The 20,446-nt window shown below is 40.8% G+C and overlaps 1 protein-coding gene across 1 annotated transcript; it reads right to left on the bottom strand.

The window, feature by feature from the left end:
• Window positions 1-5,186: 5,186 nt before the first annotated feature.
• LOC141809663 (uncharacterized) lies at window positions 5,187-11,653 on the bottom strand. Its single transcript, XM_074696792.1, has 13 exons — window positions 11,239-11,653; window positions 10,838-10,956; window positions 10,669-10,731; window positions 8,395-8,595; window positions 7,918-8,195; window positions 7,466-7,743; window positions 7,105-7,337; window positions 6,893-6,984; window positions 6,513-6,617; window positions 6,168-6,358; window positions 5,909-6,073; window positions 5,544-5,788; window positions 5,187-5,450 (listed from the first exon to the last, which is right to left on the bottom strand). The coding sequence occupies exons 1-6, from the start codon at window positions 11,484-11,486 to the stop codon at window positions 7,633-7,635; spliced, it is 1,020 nt and encodes a 339-aa protein (XP_074552893.1). The 5' UTR covers window positions 11,487-11,653; the 3' UTR covers window positions 5,187-5,450; window positions 5,544-5,788; window positions 5,909-6,073; window positions 6,168-6,358; window positions 6,513-6,617; window positions 6,893-6,984; window positions 7,105-7,337; window positions 7,466-7,632.
• Window positions 11,654-20,446: the final 8,793 nt, after the last annotated feature.

Raw genomic sequence — 20,446 nt, forward strand, 5'->3', positions numbered from 1 at the left:
CTCCCTTTGTAAGAAGCAGGAGCCTTCAGTGAACGTTTAAATGTACTTTTTACTTTTCTGCTGTGAAGAGAACGAGATTTAAAGGAAAGAGCTGAAATTTTCCATCTGTTTAAAATAGAGAAATTTTTTTTGAAAAAGCTGAATAAATCAAAAAGTTTAATAGTTAGAAAAGGGAAGATATATAGCACACATGTCCTAAACAAGCTGAATAGTTTAAAAGTTGAACGGTGAAAATCGGACAAAATTTGAAGGCTGTGAAAAGAGCCAAAAAACGTACGGAAGAATATTGAAGAAGAATCGGAAGAAGATTAATAAAGTGGAAGAACAATATGTTGAAATGCTGAGTCAGCATTTCAACATAATAAAGTCACAGGATAACAATATGTTGAAATGCTGAGTCAGCATTTCACCATATTAAAGTCACAGGATAACAATATGTTGAAATGCTGAGTCAGCATTTCAACATAATAAAGTAGAAGAACAATATGTTGAAATGCTGAGTCAGCATTTCAACATAATAATGAAGTAGGATAACAATATGTTGAAATGCTGAATCAGCATTTCAACATAAAAAGTCAAACCATCAAATATTCTAAGGGTAATATTAGAATATGGCAGTATATACGTTTATTACTATCAGCTCTATATTTGGAAACTGCAACAACTGGTAGAGAAATATTGCAAATTCAATCATAACCAGTTATTGTATGATGCAAAATATTACTCAACATATTCTGGGCATTGACAACGTTTAGTTAAACACTTAACAATTTCTACCCCTTTTTGGGCTTCCATTTAAAATCTGTTTGGTAAACAATACTTTCACCAAATGATGTGCATAATTTTCTGAAAAAAATAGTTTTTGTTCTAGTGTAGCATTTTTGACCTGCATAATCTCATATTTATCTTGAACGCTACTGTGTTATTGCTTCGGATAAAGGTAAGGTTTACTGATTTAGGCAGCTTATTTTGCCGGAGCCATGCAGCCCACGAAGAGCCGAAGCAAAGCGCAGGTAAACCAGAAGGACTGGGCGGTTAGGAGCACTCAAGAGTCCTCATGCTTTCTTCATTAGTGAGCTGTAAGTTACTATCTTTAACCTTGTCCGACTAACATGAACCAAGCTTAACTTACCATTTTTGCATCAAAAAAGTCCTACTCAGGTCTTCTTACTTGAGTGATGGAGCAAAAAAAAAAACATCTGCCATAGACGGGTTTCTGTGCAACGTCATCGCCGATGTGCGCGCGCAGCTAGGGGGCAGAAAGTGAGGCACTTCGTTGACAGTAGCATTAGAGGAGCAAAATGACAAGGAGTTGCTGCGCGGTTAACTGCACCAACCGGCAAAAGGATGGATGGAAGTTGTTTAATATTCCAAGAGGATCTCATCCTTTTGCGTAGAACCGGAGGAGATTGTGGCTTCAGGCCATAAAAAGGGCAGATTGGGGTCCCGGCGGTCCAAAAGGCGACGAGAGCATATGCAGCGCGCACTTCGTGTCCGGTAAGTTAACGCCATGTTATTGTTTGCCGATATGAGTTGGGTATGAGTTAGCTAGGACTACGTGTGAGTTTATCTTAGGGTGACCATATTTTGATTTCCAAAAAAGAGGACAACGGCACTGGCCTCAAGGCACAAATTCAGACAGGCTTCTTATATTCTTAATATTTTCACTGCCCCGTGGTTACTCCCGTCTGTGGAAACACCACAGTACTGTTTTTTTTTTGAGTGCTTCATGAGTGACTTCAACAGAATGGGGGGCTATTACACCTAGAGATGGGTACCGAATCAGGTACTTCAAAAGGTACCGACCGAATTCTGTCAAAAGTACAGAGTACCGATTCATGTAAAATCAAAAGGTACCACGTTTGGGTACCTGAACACATCCTTGTGACTGTGAGGAAGTGAAAGAATAGTCGATTTTCCATGATGGACATGAACACAGCATTGCAAGGGTATATACTGAAGGATATATATGTTAAATTGAAAAAAATATATATAACATTGTTAAAGAAATTGATATTATTTACCACATAACTACAAAAAAGTACAGAAAATTTGTACCGTTGAGCACTGGTACCGATTGCCAGGTACCAGGCATTGGTGCCAGCACTCCTAAACTTTTTAGCAACGTCAGAGTCAGGAAATGTCTTTTTTTTAGCAAGGCACTGGTGCAATCCATGGACCTGTAGCTGTTGTGGTGTTTTACAGTATGAAATGCCATTGTCATGTCATGTTTTTCGGTGTCCATGTGAGCTTTGAGATCTCCAGCACCTTTATTGGACACTGAGACATATGTGCCAGCTTTGCACACGGTTCACTCCGCCTCCCACTTGTCCCGATCGAGACGGTATGTCGGAAATTTTTTTTTGCAGTTCATCTGTGAAGCTGCACTTACACTTAGGCATCTTCCGTGCAATACAGCTCCGCTGTCTAAACAGCCCCGTCTTCTCCGCTCTCCGTCTATGTCTCTCTCTCTCCTTCTCTCTGATCTTCTCACTCTCTATGCGTGTGTGTGCACGCGCAGAGCAGACCTGCCCACAAGGCAGCCTCTCGGTAAGTGATGCGCATGATAGTATTGTTTGCGAGCGCCGGTCAATTTACGGATGTGCGTAATGGTCTTATGAAAATCAGTGAACACCGGACATTTTCGTGAATATATTAAACCCGCCCGGACACCCCGGACAGGACGTAAAAAGTGGACATGTCCGGGCAAAAGAGGACGCTTGGTCACCCTAGTTTATCTCAGTTGATGAAACAGTGTTATTTAAGATTCAGTAGGTCATAGCTAAACTAACCTCATATTAGCTGTCTGTTTTAACGTCAACAACGACCTGTGGCCGAAGGTACGTGGTGTACGTAGTGCAGGACTTTCTTTAACTCCAAAGTAACATTTGCTTGTGCAAATATTGTGTCGCGAACGCGACACAATATGTGCCGGTATCTAAACACTCCGCACTCAATGGCTTCACCCCGACAAGCGACACAACTTCTGCAATGATGTCTGATTCTGAGGTAAGTTTCTAAAGCAATTTCTTAACCACAAGTTGTGCGTTTATCCAGCTTTTACTTATCACTGTTTTGTGAGATACTTGATAGTATAGCGTGTGTAGCCTGCTAGTCAACCGATAAATAAACTAAGTTCATTTCATGTTTTTGTAGTATGTGCCAGAAGAAAGCTCTGGTGATGAATACGCGCCAGACAGACATCGACTGGTCGCAGTGCGAGGCGAAGCAAAGTGGGACAGAGTACTGGCGGTCAGCCGGAACAAAGGCCGCGGGGCGGAGGGGTTGGTCGGAGAGGTGGCCGCGGACGTGGAAGAGGCCGTGGCCGAGGCCGAGGAACCGCCGTCGGATCCGAAAGCCTAACGGCTGAGGACGTCGCACGGATGGAGCAGTTACGGGCTCAGATACTGGCAGTAAATCAGGTATGTATTTAGCGAGAAACTATCATGCTATTCATTATCATTACTTCTCCAAAATTAATAAGCCTTTTTTCTGCTCTACCAGGCCAGAATCAGGACTCTATCGCTCGAGCAGCTGCAGGGGGTCTTGGAGAGATGCCTGGAGAGAGACCCGAGCTTGGTTTTCGATGTTCTAGCAGCGTCTACACCAGCTCAACAGGGGGCCAGACCGTCATCACAAGACCCAGCTGGCCAGCCTGGCCCTTCTTCGCCAGTGTGGTGCGTCTGTGGACACTGTAGGGAGATGCCGACTGTGTTGGAGAAGAAATGCTGCGGACAGGCACCGGAACTCTGCATTTCCACACTTCCACACATGGACGGTTATATACTCAACAGTGGAGTGTTGCGACTGCAAAGGAGGCTTTGGAATGATGTCCGTGCTACGGTTGATCGCCCTGATCCTGGCGAGGACAACAGACAATTCAGGTTTGCTGCATATAGGCAGTTTGTCCTGTGGCAGTATGGAGCATTAGGGAGAGGGCATCAAGTTGTGATCCCTAGCTGCAGTGTATGGAGAATCAGAGACACATATTCTGACCCACAGGGCTATTATGTGGGCTTCATCCCCAGGAGGGTGTAGCTACTCATACCACACCCCAATGAGTGTGGTACAAGTAAAAAAAAACAGAGGGAAGATATTTGCACAGAGTTGTCATTTGCACTATTATACTGTTGTACTTGATACATTTAGTACTTATTCGATCTAACAGCCATTGCTCATTTTTGTACAACTGCACTGACTTTGATTGCTTGTTTTTTTTACTTGAACGTAAGAAATAAATACACTGCACTGTATTTCTTCCTGAGTTTATTTCTGCTATTTGCACATTGTTATGCTGGTTTCAAGCCTAACACTGAACATGGTCTTTATCCTATTGATTTTACATTCTTCCCCAATTCCTTTTCTAAATGCAACAACTTGTCAGCTGTACTCAGATGTGAATTACTTTCTCCTCAACACTTCTTTGAAGATGGTGTTTTACAACTTAGCAGATTTAAAAACAGGTACAATTCTATTTTTTTGGAGGACCCAAGAAAAGCATGCAAACTGTTATACATGTTTTCAACATCTTACATTTTAGTTTTATGATAAATATCCTGTAAATATTTCACTTAGTGTGTGCTATTACTTTTAACATAACTTTGATTTGTTCTAAAACTGTGGTGCAAAAGTTGCAATTTTTTTCCAAAGCTATAAAAATCTGTTTGTTACAGGTAAAAAAAAAAAAACCAGAGCCTTTTTAGTGTAATCTCAATTTTTTTTTGGTAATCAGAGTTAGATATTTGCAGTGTTGCCTATCATTTGTACTATCATACTGTTATACATTTAGAAATTATTAGATCCAACAGCCATTGCTTGTTTATGGACAACCGCACTGACTGATAGTTTACATTTTTTACTTCAAAATAATTAATACACTGCACTATATTTCTTTCTGTGTAAATCTGCTATTTGCACATTGTTTTCCACATTTTCACACTTTAATTTTATTGTAGATATGATTGTTGATATTATATATCTGTGTTATCTAATACTATTTACATAACATCTTAGGATTTGTTCTAAAACTGTGGTGCTAAATTTCTTAATATCTACTAATCTAAGTTATAAATTTACCCCGCAAGAAATTTAGATACTTGGTACATACTGTAAAAAAAGGTAAAACATTCTAAACATAAATTCTTATCCCACATCAGTCATATTTTATAAGACAAAGTCAAATGCAATTCTTCATTGTAGACAAAAAATATTTATTAAAAAAATAAAGCCATTATGTACATTTTCTATTTACACAAAAGGGACAGATCCATCAGCATCACTATACAGTTTAGCATTTGGAAGTATCAGATGATCAAAATAGAACAGTAATACTCGGAGCCTTTCAGCTATATATCAGTGCAGAGGAGAAAGCATATTACAACCAGGAAAAAGTTTTTGCCCTCCAGTGTGACCACTAAGTGGAAGATTTCACTCTTTCTGCAGATCTTGTCCTGATGAGAGAAAGCCCTAGTTATTGTATGGTGTAATATACAATAAAATACAATAAAAACTTAAAAGATATATTTACAATAAAACCTATTTACCTATTCCTCGGCTGACTTGTGTCCTAAGGAGATCCTGGGTCGTAGGAGGGGGAATGCTTGCAAGCACACCTAACTGCCTTGGATCATTGGGCCGCATGGTACTCTTCCTAGGCAAGCCCTGGTCAGCATCTAGTCTATTTTGCAAAACGGCTGTCTGCAAATCAGGAATGTATCCATAGTCCTTAGGAATTTTTTTTGTGTACAACCTCCATGTTCTGGATTTCTTGTTGTACAGCTTCTTGTACCTTACAACAGAGACAAGTATAAGTAAGTTATCACACTGTGAAGACTGTCTACATCTACATGCACTGTAGTTGTTACACAATATTCCCTCATCAAGTCAAGGATTTATTTGTTGAACCTACATCAAAGATCCGTCTGCCTTTCGCATTGTTGGCCTGTGGATATGGAGATTGTAGTCCAGAGCAGCAAGAAGAATACGGGCTTCATAAACTGGAGGACTGAAACTGAAACGCTTGCTGGCATACATTAAAATATGATTATGGAATGACTCCAGCTCAGCAGTTGACCTAAAAAAAATAAAGTACATGGACATTATTTTCATGTGTTAAAGATGCATTTTGTAAGCAATGAGTACTGTTGGATTCATTTTGTTTTATATACCTGAAACTGAGGTACTTCTCAACCTTCTTGAGAAAACGCTCATCATGCACAACTTCTGAAAGTGCCTGAAAGGCTTCAGAGTCAGAATCGATCCACTGCTTCTCCTGGTCTCCTAAGGGGCCATGTTCGCAGCAGTCAAGGGCCCATTCATGCACTCCAGTGACATGATGAAGAAGACCAGTCCATTTATCCTGAATAAGTATACAAAGTTTTTTTTCACATGCTGAATGACACCTTTTGGAAAACATTGAGTGGAAAAACAGGAGATAACACATGGACATGTCAATACATGACATGAACATGACAGTGAAGGTAAAACTAAAAGTGGAGATATATTAGACTCACAGTGAACTCATCTATCGTTTCTGCAGTCTTGCAGCAGTACCAAAAGTGGTTGCAGATGTCTTTATGCCAGCTCAGAAGAATTGAACAACCTCTTCTCTGCCCCACCTGCACAATGACAATTCACAAAATAAAACAATATTAGAACAGGATTATTCCGAGGTACAGTCATCTGAAGGTTTAATAAACTTTCTTGACTCAATATCTGTGGTAAAAATTAATGGTTGGTGCACAATACTTTGTATACATGGTTTATAACATACAGTGTACTGTCTAGTAGGAGACTAGTGTCAGTGACTATAGAATTCTTGTCAGATTTTTAAGCTTAAAAAAAAGCTGTTCTATTTGCCAAGATTTTATTTGCATGAAGGCAAGAAACTTACAGCAAGGAGTTTCTTCCCCAAACTCTTTGAGCCATGCCAGATATCGAGGGTGTGTTTCACTCCACTGTCCTTGTACTTTCCTGTAGCTGGGTCTGCATTAAAGGAGGACATAGAAAACTCAGTATGGGCCGCTAGTGTCATGGTGAGTAATAACAAAAAAAGGTTAAAGTTTTGCAATTTCCCCTTTACAGCATGCACCTTAAAGTACTTACTGAAAAGTGCTGAAATCTGCCCATGTGCATCTGTACAAAATTCCTTCAGAGGAATTTTTGCTGCTAGGCTGTCAAAAGTCTGCACAAAGGCCTCCTTCTCCATGATGACAGAATTTTCCCTGTCTCCCTCTTGTCCAAGTAGATGACAGAGATAATCTCTTTGCTGTCATTCTCCATTGTTGTGTATGTGCAGTACTGCGCAGAAAATCCTGGGCTGTCCATCTGGGCATCACCTTGAATTACAAACAAAATTTGAGCAAAAATAGATACACAACTTACAATTTCTCAAAAGCTATTAGACTGAACTAGCAATGTTGGCAAACTGTTGAGATGAAAAGAGGTGTAAGGGTGTAAAACTAACCCAGGGCCACGACATGGTCTACTGATTGCAGCCTGTTGATGACTTTGTCACTCTTCTCAATCCAGAGTCCTCTGATGTAGTCAACACAGTAAGCGTTTTGGATTTTAAAGAAGGACGACCGCTGTATCATCCCCATGTTCATGAACTTGAACAACAGAGCAATCTTCTCAAAGTTGTTTCCAGAGAGAAGGATATTGGAAGCCAGCATGAACTCCCCAGCCTGCATTCCATATTTCAGTGCAGTTCCACCTCCATACGATGTGACCCTGGGAACATATCTGTGAAAGAAAGACAAACATAGAACAATATTTGTCATTTAGAAGTATTGTAAAATACAATACAGTACTATATATATGTTATGTGTGAGTGTATTTTGCAGAAACATTTAATAATGTTTGCAATACAATCGTGATGTAATATCTACATCACTGTATAGCTAGTCAAGCCCTCACCCATTGAAGGACCACTGATGTGCCTCTGGAATGCACCTTGACCTCAAATGGTCTTGCAGCACCGCACTTTGCTCCGGACACCTGATCCTTGGACTCACAACAGGGAATGGGAATTAGCAGGACGTCCACAAGCTGTGTGAGACAACTGTGATAGACCAAAGAGGCTGGCTTTCCAATAAGGTCATCCGTGCAAATGACCTTTACATGGTCTGGGGGTGCATGCGCGTCTTCTGGGAGATCTACCTCTTCTGTCAGGTCATGGATAGTTTCTTCCAGCCCTACAGATGGAAGAGAATCTAACCATCTCTGTTCCCATACACATTAAATTACAAGCGTGCAGTCCAAAGTCTCTTTCATGGTGACAGAATTAGCTGATTTATCATCTTCTGTGACCTTTTTATTGCATCCAGTGAATTAATTTGCGAAGAATTCTTTGGTTCATGCATGTAAAGGCTATGGTGTTATCATTATACATACTGGACACAAAGAAGAGACGATTCTTCACAATCGCTCTCGTCACTGTCTGCACTTCCTTCCTTTTCCTCTTCCTCCTCTTCCTCCTCTTCCTCCGCCTCCTGCTCTTCTTCCTCAGCAGAAGAGTCCTGCTCTGGCTCCTTATCTGGACCCCAGGTGTCATCTGCACTGTCTTCTTCCCATGTTTGATCCGCCCAGCCAATACTATCAGTGAAAGCAGAAATCAAATTTTTAAAAAAGAAATCATAGACAGATACATTTGGTATAGGAGCACAACACTAACGTAGAGTTTTTGATGTCATTGAAGTCTTTCTCACTTATTTCCTCCACTTCGCTTGAACACAAACTATAGAGAAGACACAAAAGTTAAAACCATATAGAGACGCGCTAATACTTTACTTGAAGAACTAGTTTATAATGCATTAGAGACACATGCATAGGACGTTATAATGCATGTGTAATGCTGTGTCATTATAATTGTGTACCATGTACAAGAACTTGTACCAAGGTTTATAAAGTATTAGAAGTATGGACACGATATATTATAATCAAGCCTCCATAAGGTTTTATACCTGTATACTCAGGTGACAAGTGTTTTGAATGACAAATCTAAAGTCTGGGGTCACATTATAACCATCCTAACTCTAGCCAGTAGTAACACATGGAACTGCTCAACATAGTACAGACACTAACTTCTTGGTTACAGAAAGGCCTTATAAATATCAATATGTCATGTTGTTACATATTGCATTCTGTGGGTAAGTTGAACATGTGGCAAGGGTAATGTATTGCTGTCAGAAGAGTGATTTCGGCAGAGCCTGTCTTGGACATACAAAACTTAGGCAACTGGACTGTCTTCAGTTTTGGGGAGATGAATAGGTTGTAATCCTGGAAGTTTTTTTTTAAAGGGCTCATAGAAACTCTTCACCAGGTCATTCAGACCCTGAGAGTTGTTACACTGAATGGGCCATTAACCCCCCTGTCATGTGACATGTTGTGGTTGCACGTCCCAGGTGTGAATGTTTGGAGAACCACTTACAAAGCCCTCTTCCCAGGGAGCTCTCCAGTCATTAACAACTGGGAGCATTCGAGGACCACACCTCACATGATAGGGTGATTGAGGCCCCGTTTACACGACGCCGAAAACGGTTGATTCCGCAAACAGTTCGTTGCATTTTGGCCTTCCGTTTAGACGAGACCACGTTGCGTTTTCAGTGAAAACGCAAACTTTTGAAAACGCTCCCCAGAGTGGAAAGATCTGAATCCGCTCCTCCATCCAGCTTCGTGTAAACACAGAGCGGAGCGTCTCAGGGTGAAACGCTGACGTCACCGCATGCGCACTCACAGTTTTAGGTGAAGGCTCCGCGCTCAGCCACATTTCCAGTTGAGCCAGTAGTTGGCGGTAATGCGCGTTGGATGGTTGGATTGCCGACCGTCTCACACAACAAAACGGCAGAAAAAGAAAGAACAGAAGAGGAGACTTCTCCTCCTGGAGTCGTATGAACGCGGATCGTTTTCACGCCGTCCTCATGTAAACGCGGGTGGCTTTTGAAAACGCAAAGGAAGAATCGTTGCGGGAGTCTCTGTGTAAACGGGGCCTAAAAGACCCATTCAGGGTAACGACTCTCAGGGGCTGAATCACAGAGTGAAGATATTATGTGAGCCCTTCATACAAATTCATCTTTTCTATTGTTGTTGTCCTCGTTCTTTAGAAAGATATCTGCCTAATCCAAAAGAAAAAACAGTCCTGTTGCCTCGATTTGGAATCTTCAAGACAACCATAACCCGTATGAATGACAATCTAAAAAGACCTCAGACAGTTCACTTCACAAACAGTCACATGTAGAGCTCTGCATGCTGCCTATATGCAGCAGGATGGTTATGATGTGACCCAGGACTACAGATTTTTCATTCAAAACACTTGTCACTTGACTATGCAGGTATAAAACATTATGGAGGCTTGTATTATGTACACACTTGTAATGCTTTATAAACCTTGGTACAAGTTATTGTACATGGTACACAATTATAATGACATTTATGAAGCATTACACATGCATTATAACGTCCTATGCATGTGTTTCTGATGCACTACAAACTAGATCTTCAAGTAAAGTATTAGCAAAAAAGTTATATTGTGAAAGTAAACAAGAGCCTGCTAAGCTTTGGCCAACAGTTGCATTACTCTGCCCTAAATCAATACTTACTTTCTGTTGCAAAGGGTGCTATGTAACTACATTTATACATTCAACGTTATTTGTATGAATATTAGCTTACCTCGCATCCATTTTCTCAGGCACGTCCTCCTGACGCTCCTGTTCCTCACCAAAGTCATCATCTCTGCAATGTCAAATTACGAATGAAGAAAAAGACGGTTTATAGATATACTGGGGTAATAAAGGGCCAAAATCAGGACGATATCAACGGCTTAGAATGTCACGCTTACCTATCTGAAAGACTCTCTGCACCGATGCTTGATTGAGGAGGTGGGGGCAGGGTCCTTCTCGTCTTTCTCTTTTTTTTTTTAGAGGGGTAAAAGAGATCGCGGACTCTTCTCCCTCGTAACTGAAATCAGATGAAATATCGTTTATGCATCTAGACCCTGGTATGAAGTGACTCCACGTGCAAAGTTTAGACCCCCATGACAGTCAATTTGCAGAATATCTTGAACATGACACGAACGGATTTCACCGTATGAGGATCACGGAGGCTGGTCGGGGGGGGCTTTCTACGACGTTACATGCCGATATCTTACTGTTTTAGTCTCTTACAGTGAATCTAAACACAATAATCTGTTTTATATAAGAAAACCGAGTCAAAAACATAACAGAAACAACAAACACCTACCTGTCCAACAGAAATGTAGCTAGCTCTGCATCGGATTTGAAGCCCTTCAGATCCCGAAGGATCCTCCATCTCTGGAACGCAGCGCCGACATTGATTCTTCTTTTGTTTCGTGCGCGGTCCACCTCTTTCTGGTACGCTTTCTTTTCGGTTAGCGTTTTCACGCTCCGTGACTTCTTGCTAGAAGCTGCCGGGGGTAAACGGGGAATCGGCACCTTTCCTCCACCCACTGGATGGTCGCTGTCCGCCATTGTTTGAGTTTATGTTTTTGGTTTTTTTTGCTCTTCTTTTTCTTTTTCTTCTCCCTCTTCTTCGTGCTGCCCTCGTTTAACTCCTGTGTGTTTTAGGGCTTGGAAGTCTGACAAGGTAGGTATATGTGTGAGGCAGGTACATATGAGGGCCAGGACTTCCTCACGCGCGTTCACGAGAATGAAGCGCTTTACAACCAATCTGGATAAAGGACGAAGCACCGCCCCTCGACCAATCAGGATAGGAGCCTCAGGGGCTCCTCTGATTGGTCAAAGACAGATGGAAATACCGTGACTTCAGGGTAGTGCAATTATACTACACTCATAAAGGGTTATCAATGGACACTCTAATATTCAATCCAAAGAAAACACAAAAAAAGTAGCATTGACTAGCTAAATCCTGCCTATGGCACCTTTAAGAAGTCGCAGTTTGGATTTGAATCAGTAAAAGAGAAAAATTCCAAAATTATTTTTTTTACAGGTTTACAATCAGTAAAAATGTTTATGTGGCTGCTGGACATTATCAAGAGAAGCACACTTGTGCTTAGGGGTGGGTTAAGTTGGGAGAACCATCTCCTTCTGGTTTTAATGAAGGTCAGACTTGGACTCACTAACAGGGACCTGTCCTACAGATTTGGGCTTCCATTCTCCACTGTATCAAAAATTTTAAGAGACTGGATACCTATGTTATCCTCAATACTGAAACCTCTGATAATGTGGTCTAGTAAGGATTCAGTGAGAGCAAACATGCCAAAGTGTTTTAAAACCAAATTTAAGAATTGTCGTTGTATTATTGTACTGAGATCTTTATAGAAAGAACATACAATCTTAAAGCAAGGGCTGAAACCTGGTCAAATTATAAGCACCAAAACACATTAAATATCTTATTGGAATCACACCAGCAGGAGCTATATCTTTTTTATCTAGTGTGTGGGGTGGTCGTGCCTCTGACAAGGTAATAACTTTAGACTCTGGCTTTTTGGGTAAACTTGAACATGGTGATGAGATCCTTGCAGATAGAGGCTTCCTTGTTAGAGAGGAATTGGCCAGTGTTGGAGCAACATTAAGAATCCCAAGTTTCACAAAGGGGAAATCTCAGCTGCCTGGTTCTTGTGTTGACACTTCACGGCAGTTGTCAAGAGTCCGCATACATGTGGAGCGAGTTATAGGTCAGCTTAAAACCTTTCAGATACTGAACACTGTCATACCCAACAGCCAAGTTGACATGCTAGATGACATTTTAACCTTCTGTGCTGGTCTTACAAACCTCAGGGGTACTGTTGTAGCCCGGCGATAACTGTTTAGTGTCAAAAACATGGACATTCCATTCCATGGTTGTGTCAGGCTTTTAAGGGCTAATGAGGACATTGACATTGACCACTCACTTCTTCCCCTCTGTCTCTCTATACCCTAATAGTAAAATGTAAGAAGAACAGTTATATATAGTTACATCTTATGAGGTCAAAAGGGTTTATAAAGAGTAGAGAAATTTTGTGACCACACAACAGAGCTATTTTATTTATGGTGATTTTTTTTCATTAAACTTTCATTCATTGATAGAGCTATACACTCTCATGTACCTGGTATATTTTGAGGTGTTGGTGTTTGATGGACCTGAGGCAACTCTGTCAGGTGCCACTTTGGTTGGCTGAAGTTAATATCTTTCAGCTTTTGTGCCTCCACCTTTTTTCGGGACATGTCTTTCCAAGCGTTTGCTTGGGACGTGCAGGCGACCTCCTCCTCAGTGCGTCTGCGCCCTGACAGCTCGACTTGGCACATGATGGCAGCAGCGTGGCTGCAGCAAGAAGCTAGACTGGTGCGATGGATAGATCCCTTAGCAAAAGTAAGTGAAATCACGAGCTCACAATATCTGTTTTACAGGTCTAGACCCGTAAATGTTAATAAAATTTTATCAGCAGAAACCCAACATCAAGACAAGATAAGGAGTCTTATCTTATCTTAATCCACCATGAGTACAGGACTTTGCAGCATTTAGCAAGTTACAATGGCAAGGAAAAACTTCCCTTTAACGGGCAGAAACCTCGGACAGAACCAGACTCATGTTAGACAGACATCTGTCTCGACTGTGTTGGGGTTAGAGAGACAGATAGAGGAGAGAGAGTGGGAAAGAGAATAGGGGGGGTCACACATGCACACACACACACACAGAAAGGGAGAGAGAGAGAAACAGACACAGTCTGAAGTTTGGCGCTGTGGCAACAGTTAAGGAGAAACCAGCAGGCCATTCCCAATCCCAAGGCAACAATCCAAAGCCGTAGCAGCTGGTGTCTGACAGGAGCACAGCAGCAGGCCGTCTACTTCACCGATCCCCAGGAACCTACAAGACAAACTCAGAGCCTCCCAGAGAGGTGTATGGTCAGTAACTATAACAGGACAGTAAGACTAGAAGTTAGACTGACAGAAAAAGAGGGAAACTGGAGCCCTGTGTGTCAGTTCCCCCCAGCAGTCTAAACCTATAGCAGCATGACTAAGAGCTGGTTCAGATCTGATCCAGCTCTAACTGTAAGCTTTATCAAAAAGGAAAGTTTTAAGTCTACACTTAAAGGTTGAGACCGTGTCTGCTCCCCGGACCTCAACCGGTAAGTTATTCCAAAGAAGAGGAGCCTGATAACTAAAGGCTCGACCTCCCATACTACTTTTAGAGACCCTAGGTACAACGAGCAGACCTGCATGTTGAGAACGCAATTCCTAGACGGATTATACGGAATGATTAAGTCTTTAAGATACGATGGCCCGATGCCATTAAGCGCTTTGTAAGTCAAAAGAAGAATTCTAAACTCTATCCTAGATTTTATAGGTAACCAGTGTAGAGACGCTAACACTGGAGAGATGTGCTCTCTCCTCCCAGTCCAAGTCAGTACCCGAGCGGCAGGACAGCTGGATAAAAGAGAGTTACAGTAGTCCAGCCTAGAAGAAACAAAAGCATGGACTAGTTTCTCAGCATCGCTCCGAGACAAGATGTGTCTAATTCTCTTGATATTGCGAAGATGAAAAAATGCTGTCCTTGAGACCTGTTGGATGTGAGAGTTAAAGGACAGGTCCTGATCCAAAAGAACTCCCAGGTTCCTGACAGTGGTGCTGGAAGCCAAGCTGATGTCGTCCGAGGCGGGGATGTTGTTCAAAAAAGCTTCTCTGAGATGTTTGGGTCCAAGAACAATGACTTCAGTCTTCTCTGAGTTCAGCAGTAAGAAGTTCCTGCTCATCCAGGACCTTACGTCTTTGAGGCATGCTTCAAGTTTAGGTAAGCGGTTGGTTTCTTCAGGCTTCATTGGCAAGTAAATCTGAGTGTCATCTGCATAGCAGTGAAAGTTTATGGAGTGTTTCCTCAATATAGTGCCGAGAGGAAGCATATACAAGATGAAAAGAATCGGTCCGAGCACTGAACCTTGAGGAACTCCATATTGCACCCTGGTGTGCGAAGAAGAGACGTTGTTCACATGAACAAACTGATGTTGATCCGAAAGATACGATCGAAGCCAGGCTAAAGCGGTTCCTGAGATACCAAGAAGACTCTCTAATCTCTGCAGAAGAATGCAATGATCAATAGTGTCGAAAGCGGCACTAAGATCAAGCAAGACAAGCACAGAAAGAAGACCACTGTCCGAAGCCTAAAGTAGATTGTTGGTTACTTTCAACAGCGCAGTCTCAGTGCTGTGGTGGGCTCTGAACCCAGACTGAAAGACCTCAAAGAGACTGTTGCTATGAAGAAAATCACAGAGCTGATTCGCAACAACTTTCTCCAAGATCTTAGAAACGAAAGAGAGGTTAGATATCGGTCTGTAGTTGACCAAAGAGCCTGAATCAAGTGTAGGCTTTTTAAGAAGAGGCTTAATAACAGCAACTTTAAAAAGTTGGGGCACATAGCCCATCAGTAAAGACGCATTAATCATCCTTAGTAAAGAAGATCCGACCAAGGGAAAGACTTCCTTCAGCAGCCAAGCTGGGATGGGATCCAGAAGACAAGTCGATGGTCAATTCTTCTCCCGCACTTTTTAATACCATCTACAGAAAGTGGCAAATGAAGGCAGAAATACATGTGAGGCTTTTAAATTGATTCATCAGAGATGGCGTCACATTATGAGTTTTTGAGGAAGATTCAGTTCAGACATTGTCCTAAAAGAAGTCGTAAGTTGATCAAATGGCTTATGAAAGAGGGCCTTCTTAGGAAATCAATGAATTGTCCAGCTTGCTCCCATGAAATGACTTTGAAACAGCCTTTTGGCAAAAAGGAGGCAGCATGGTGAGTAGGGATTATCTAGGATTTTGTTTTTACATGTACAATGTATAATGTGGTTGTAAGTTTGTTACAATTTGGTTGTAAAAATGCATAACTTTTTTTTGCATATAATATTTTTAAAAATATTAAATGCCTGACAATGGGTTTTTGTAAATTCTACTCCTATATACACAATTGGACCACTCAAATAAGCATGCAAGATTAATTACCACTTTGGTTAACATTTAAGCATGCTACCACGATTTCTGACAGCCAGGGCATAAGATATCATGGGTCAGCTTTTCAAATTATAATCAAATGGTTCCTTTTATGGAAAATATTACTTACTTAAACCTCTATATTTCTAAAACAGGATTTGTCGGGATTCATGCCACAAAGGATCAGTCTCAAGGTCCATCCGAAAGGGCTCAATGTTTGAGAAGTCTCATTTGGAACTGCATACATGGATGCATTTCGTATACAGGTGAGAGAATTCAGGTTGTCTTAACAGGTCAGACTTTGTTATTCTCTTCTTATTGTTTTGCTGAACAGAATGCTTAAGCTGGTCACATCAGCTGTTACATTAGAAGAAACTATGGTGTGTTGTATGATGTTATCAGTGGAGGAAAAAGTTGAATTTATATGGACACTTTATTATACATCTTTGAGATTATAAAATTGAGGGTGGTTCCTTGACATTGTTGATTATGAAATGTTGATTTTGTGTATATGCATGTAAGATAGGGCTTAAATTGGATTCATCCTTACGATCTCATATAAACTTTTACTTGATTAAGCATATTTCAAGAATCAGACATTACACTACATATCTTTGATCAATGTATTACAGATGTGCCCAAGGCCTTCAGTTACGACAGGTGGACATGCTGCAGGATGGGATAACTCGAAGCCCCGCAACTCTTCGTAAACTTGCACACAAGCTGAGAGAGGTCTGCAAATCTGCTATGAAAAGAGTGAGAAGAAGAGGTCATCACACTGTTGGAAGGAGAAGAGAAATGGTCATGATTGATGAAAGCAAATTTGGCCATAAAAGAAAGGTAAATGACTCAAAACATACAGGGCTGTGCTAATTAGACTTAATGTGGAAATTTGCATAAATAAAAATACTATCTGAAACGATTTATCACAATGTATCTTTTTAAAAATGAATCAAGGATATATTTATAATTACTCTAAACCAAGTGTTATCATTCATTATTCTCAATTTTTTGATAGTGTTTGATATGCAAAATAAATCAAAAGCTATTTTACAGCGTAATCCAAACATGCAATCTTCTTCAAAAAATTTAGATAATTTGTGCAATACACTTCATGCTAACTGTACTTCATTAAAAGTCCCAAATTTAATGACTTTTTTGAGGAAATCAAAAAAGCATACAAAAAAAACTATTCCCTTGTTGAAAAATTTATTTATAACAGTTAACACTATAGCTACAGGTTCAATTAAATGCACCATTTTCTCTCATGACTCTATAATCAACTAATTTATGTGGCAACATCAATAATCTTACTATAATTTCTAAAGTCATTCTTTTAGTCTTTGTAAAAGGTGTTTCGTTATTATTTCATATGAGATAAGGTACAAACCTTGGTGAGAAATAGTATTACATACATGAGAAACAGTATTGAAATTATTAAGTACAATCCCTGCTTTAGAATTTCTCGTTCACATTTAAAACCTTCACAAGTCTTTCAAACCTGCATTGGTCATCTTTAAAAAAGAAAGAGTTCTTAGATATGTTTCTTGGATTTTTGATTCCTATTTTTTACCTGTTTTATATCCATTTTTGTAGACTCTTGACATTCTATTGTAGATTATGTTGTCCTTATTTTAACATGTCTTACTTTTGTACATTTCAGTACAACAGAGGACGAGGAAGTAACAGAAGTTCCTGGGTGTTTGGCATACTTGGCATCAAGAATGATCGGAGTAGGCCCATTTTCAAGATTGTATGTCGTCGCTCAGTCATGCATCTGTAACCGGCAGCCTTTTGGTCCCCTCTGGGCTTCCATAGGCTTTGTTATCATGCAGCCTGTGATGGTGCCTCCCTTCTACCTAATTAGGCACAGGTGTTTTCCAATATAAGCAGCCCTGTGCTGATACACAGCAGGCTGCAGATCTTGGTTGGGACTCACTCTGGCTTTGTGAACTGTTTTTTTTCTGGGTATCTAGTGTTCTCTGTGACAGACGTGGGGTAAGTGCATGCTTTGATGCATGTGGTGACTGCTTGTTGTGGCAATATCACCTTACATTTGCCTTTGTTATTATAGATCATGGGGGGTATTCCACGAAGCTGGCTAAAGAAGGCTGGGCTATCGCCGGTAAGCGTGGCTTGAATAAGCGGCCACTTCAATCTTAGCTGCAAGTCGTTCCACTAACGAGGCTCAGCTGATTTTCAGAGACGCTTATTCAAGCCAGGCTGATCCAAGCTGCGGCTAAGCGCGCGTCCGCGGTAGATAAAAAGCCCCGACGTGTCGATTGTCGAAATGACCAAATCATGTCAAAACCGAGAGCGGAGACGTTTCCCTCAGCGGAGAAAACACCCCTCATAGAGTCGTATCATGACTACAACGTGAAAATCACATAAAAGGGTAACACGGTGGCAATAATTAAAGCCAGAGACGCTGCTGGTTCAACAATATCATGCTTTTGTGTCAAATCAACACTGACTGTTTCTGCTGAGTTTGATGACCTTTTTCTTCTCACTCTGAAGCTCCTCACACTGCTGTGGCCCAGAGGAGATTCTTCTTGATCAAATTAAAGCTGTTCATATATATAGGCCTATATACTTCATGGGGTGATGTTTCATCAAACACTGACTAAAACAGCAGAGAAAGACATGTAGATGAGATGTCATTTTTTTTTATTAGAGATGATTCAGCTGTCAGATAAGATGTGTCAGTGATACAGTGCCCTATATTTAAATAAGGAGGAAGACACAAAGTTATCTCACCATGTGGAATCACCTTTACATTATCATCATGATCAGAACGGACCGCCGATAAAGGAGGGTATTTCTATGGAAAATTGTGGCTGTTGTCACCTTTTATATCATAAGACAATTTCTGCCTTTATTCTGTTATATGTTGACTGTACTTCGAGGGAGACAGAAGAAAGAAAATCAATTATTTTCAAATAGTTACCACTGGTGGGATCGAACCCACGCCGCAAATAAAACATGGATCACCGTGCGTCTGTGCCCTACTCTCTAACCTCTCAGCCACCAACTTTCTTATTATATGGACAGACAGTCTAGTATCTGACATGTCTTGACTCACGGTTATTCCAGTCTAGTATAACTGGGGCGGTTCACCTGTCAAAGGATCACGCAGGTGTCCTAAAGCGAGCTCAGGGAGGACGGAAACCTCCCGTGGAGCTGAAGGACAAAAGCTCGCTTGATCTTGATTTTCAGTATGAATACGGACCGTGAAAGCGGAGCCTCACGATCCTTCTGACTTTTTGGGTTTTAAGCAGGTGTCAGAAAAGTTACCAAAAGGTCTCAGTTTATGGTTCTGAACAAAAACATCAAATATTACAGGTATAGATTAATTTAATGTGACACCTGCAGTTCACAAGGCGTCTTTTAGAAGCCGGTCTGACCTTCTCTGAGACGCAGCTAAGGTAAGCCTGACGTTTAGCCTGACCGGGACCAGGCTAGTCGCACTGGCTAATTTACCATGGTTACCAAGCTACGCTAGCCCTAAGCCTCGTTTGTGGAACCCAACTCTCGCTAAAGTTAGCGCGGCTAACCCAAATAAGCCAGGCTTTGAGCTAAGCCAGCTTCGTGGAATACCCCCCTGGTCCTGAGTAGCTGGAGCTGACTCACACTTGTTGCTGTCTTTTAAGGTACCCCAATCATGTTTTGTGTTGATTTTAAAATGTTGTAGTGAGCAGTGATTTAACCTTTTTTTATTGGATATCTTTATAGGCTGACTGCCACTGCTGCTTTGTTTAGGTTTTGCTTTGTTTAGGTTTTGCTTTGTTTAGGTTTTGCTTTGTTTAGGTTTTGCTTTGTTTAGGTTTTGCTTTGTTTAGGTTTTGCTTTGTTTAGGTTTTGCTTTGTTTGGGCTTTGTTTTTCTTAGTTTGTTTGAGTGTTACTTTCTAAGCTTTAGTTGTAGTTAGGTTTTGGTTTGCCCTATTGCTCGCTTTGGTTTTTTTAAAGTTATCAGTTTGTCTGATTATTTTCCTTTTTTTCTTTGTTAAACCATCTTTTAACCTTGTTGTCTTTTTGTTTGAGTATTGCAGATCGAGTGGTTCGTGGTCTGAGCGTCTTGAGGCTGTCCGCGGGTGTAAGCCTCACCACCTGCACCTCACTACCCCCATTAATTGTGTGTGAGTGGTTGTTGGCACTTTTTTTCATTTTCTCACTGAGCACATTTTTCTTTTTCCTTAGTTGCTGTGTTTGAGTGAATGCAGGGCTTTTGGGCACGTGGGAATGGTAAGTCCTCTGCACCCCTTTTTTTAGTCACAAGCGATCATATCGAAAGAAACTTAACCCTTAGTCTGCAATATTCCCTTTAATGATTGTGTTTGACATTAATTTGGTAGCGTTGTCATTTTACATTCTTTCTATTTTTAAAACAAGAGATTAAAATAAATATTTTTCTACAGCTTGAAATTATTTATTGCCCATTCTTCATATTTCTTTTTTTTTAAATAAAGCAAATTATTTGAACATCAGTTTTTGTCTCTGTCTCTGATTT

The sequence above is a fragment of the Halichoeres trimaculatus genome, unplaced genomic scaffold, assembly GCF_033239565.1.
Source record: "Halichoeres trimaculatus isolate MK-OKI-2021-1 unplaced genomic scaffold, fHalTri1.1 fHalTri1_scaffold_20, whole genome shotgun sequence".
NCBI classification, from domain to species: domain Eukaryota; kingdom Metazoa; phylum Chordata; class Actinopteri; order Labriformes; family Labridae; genus Halichoeres; species Halichoeres trimaculatus.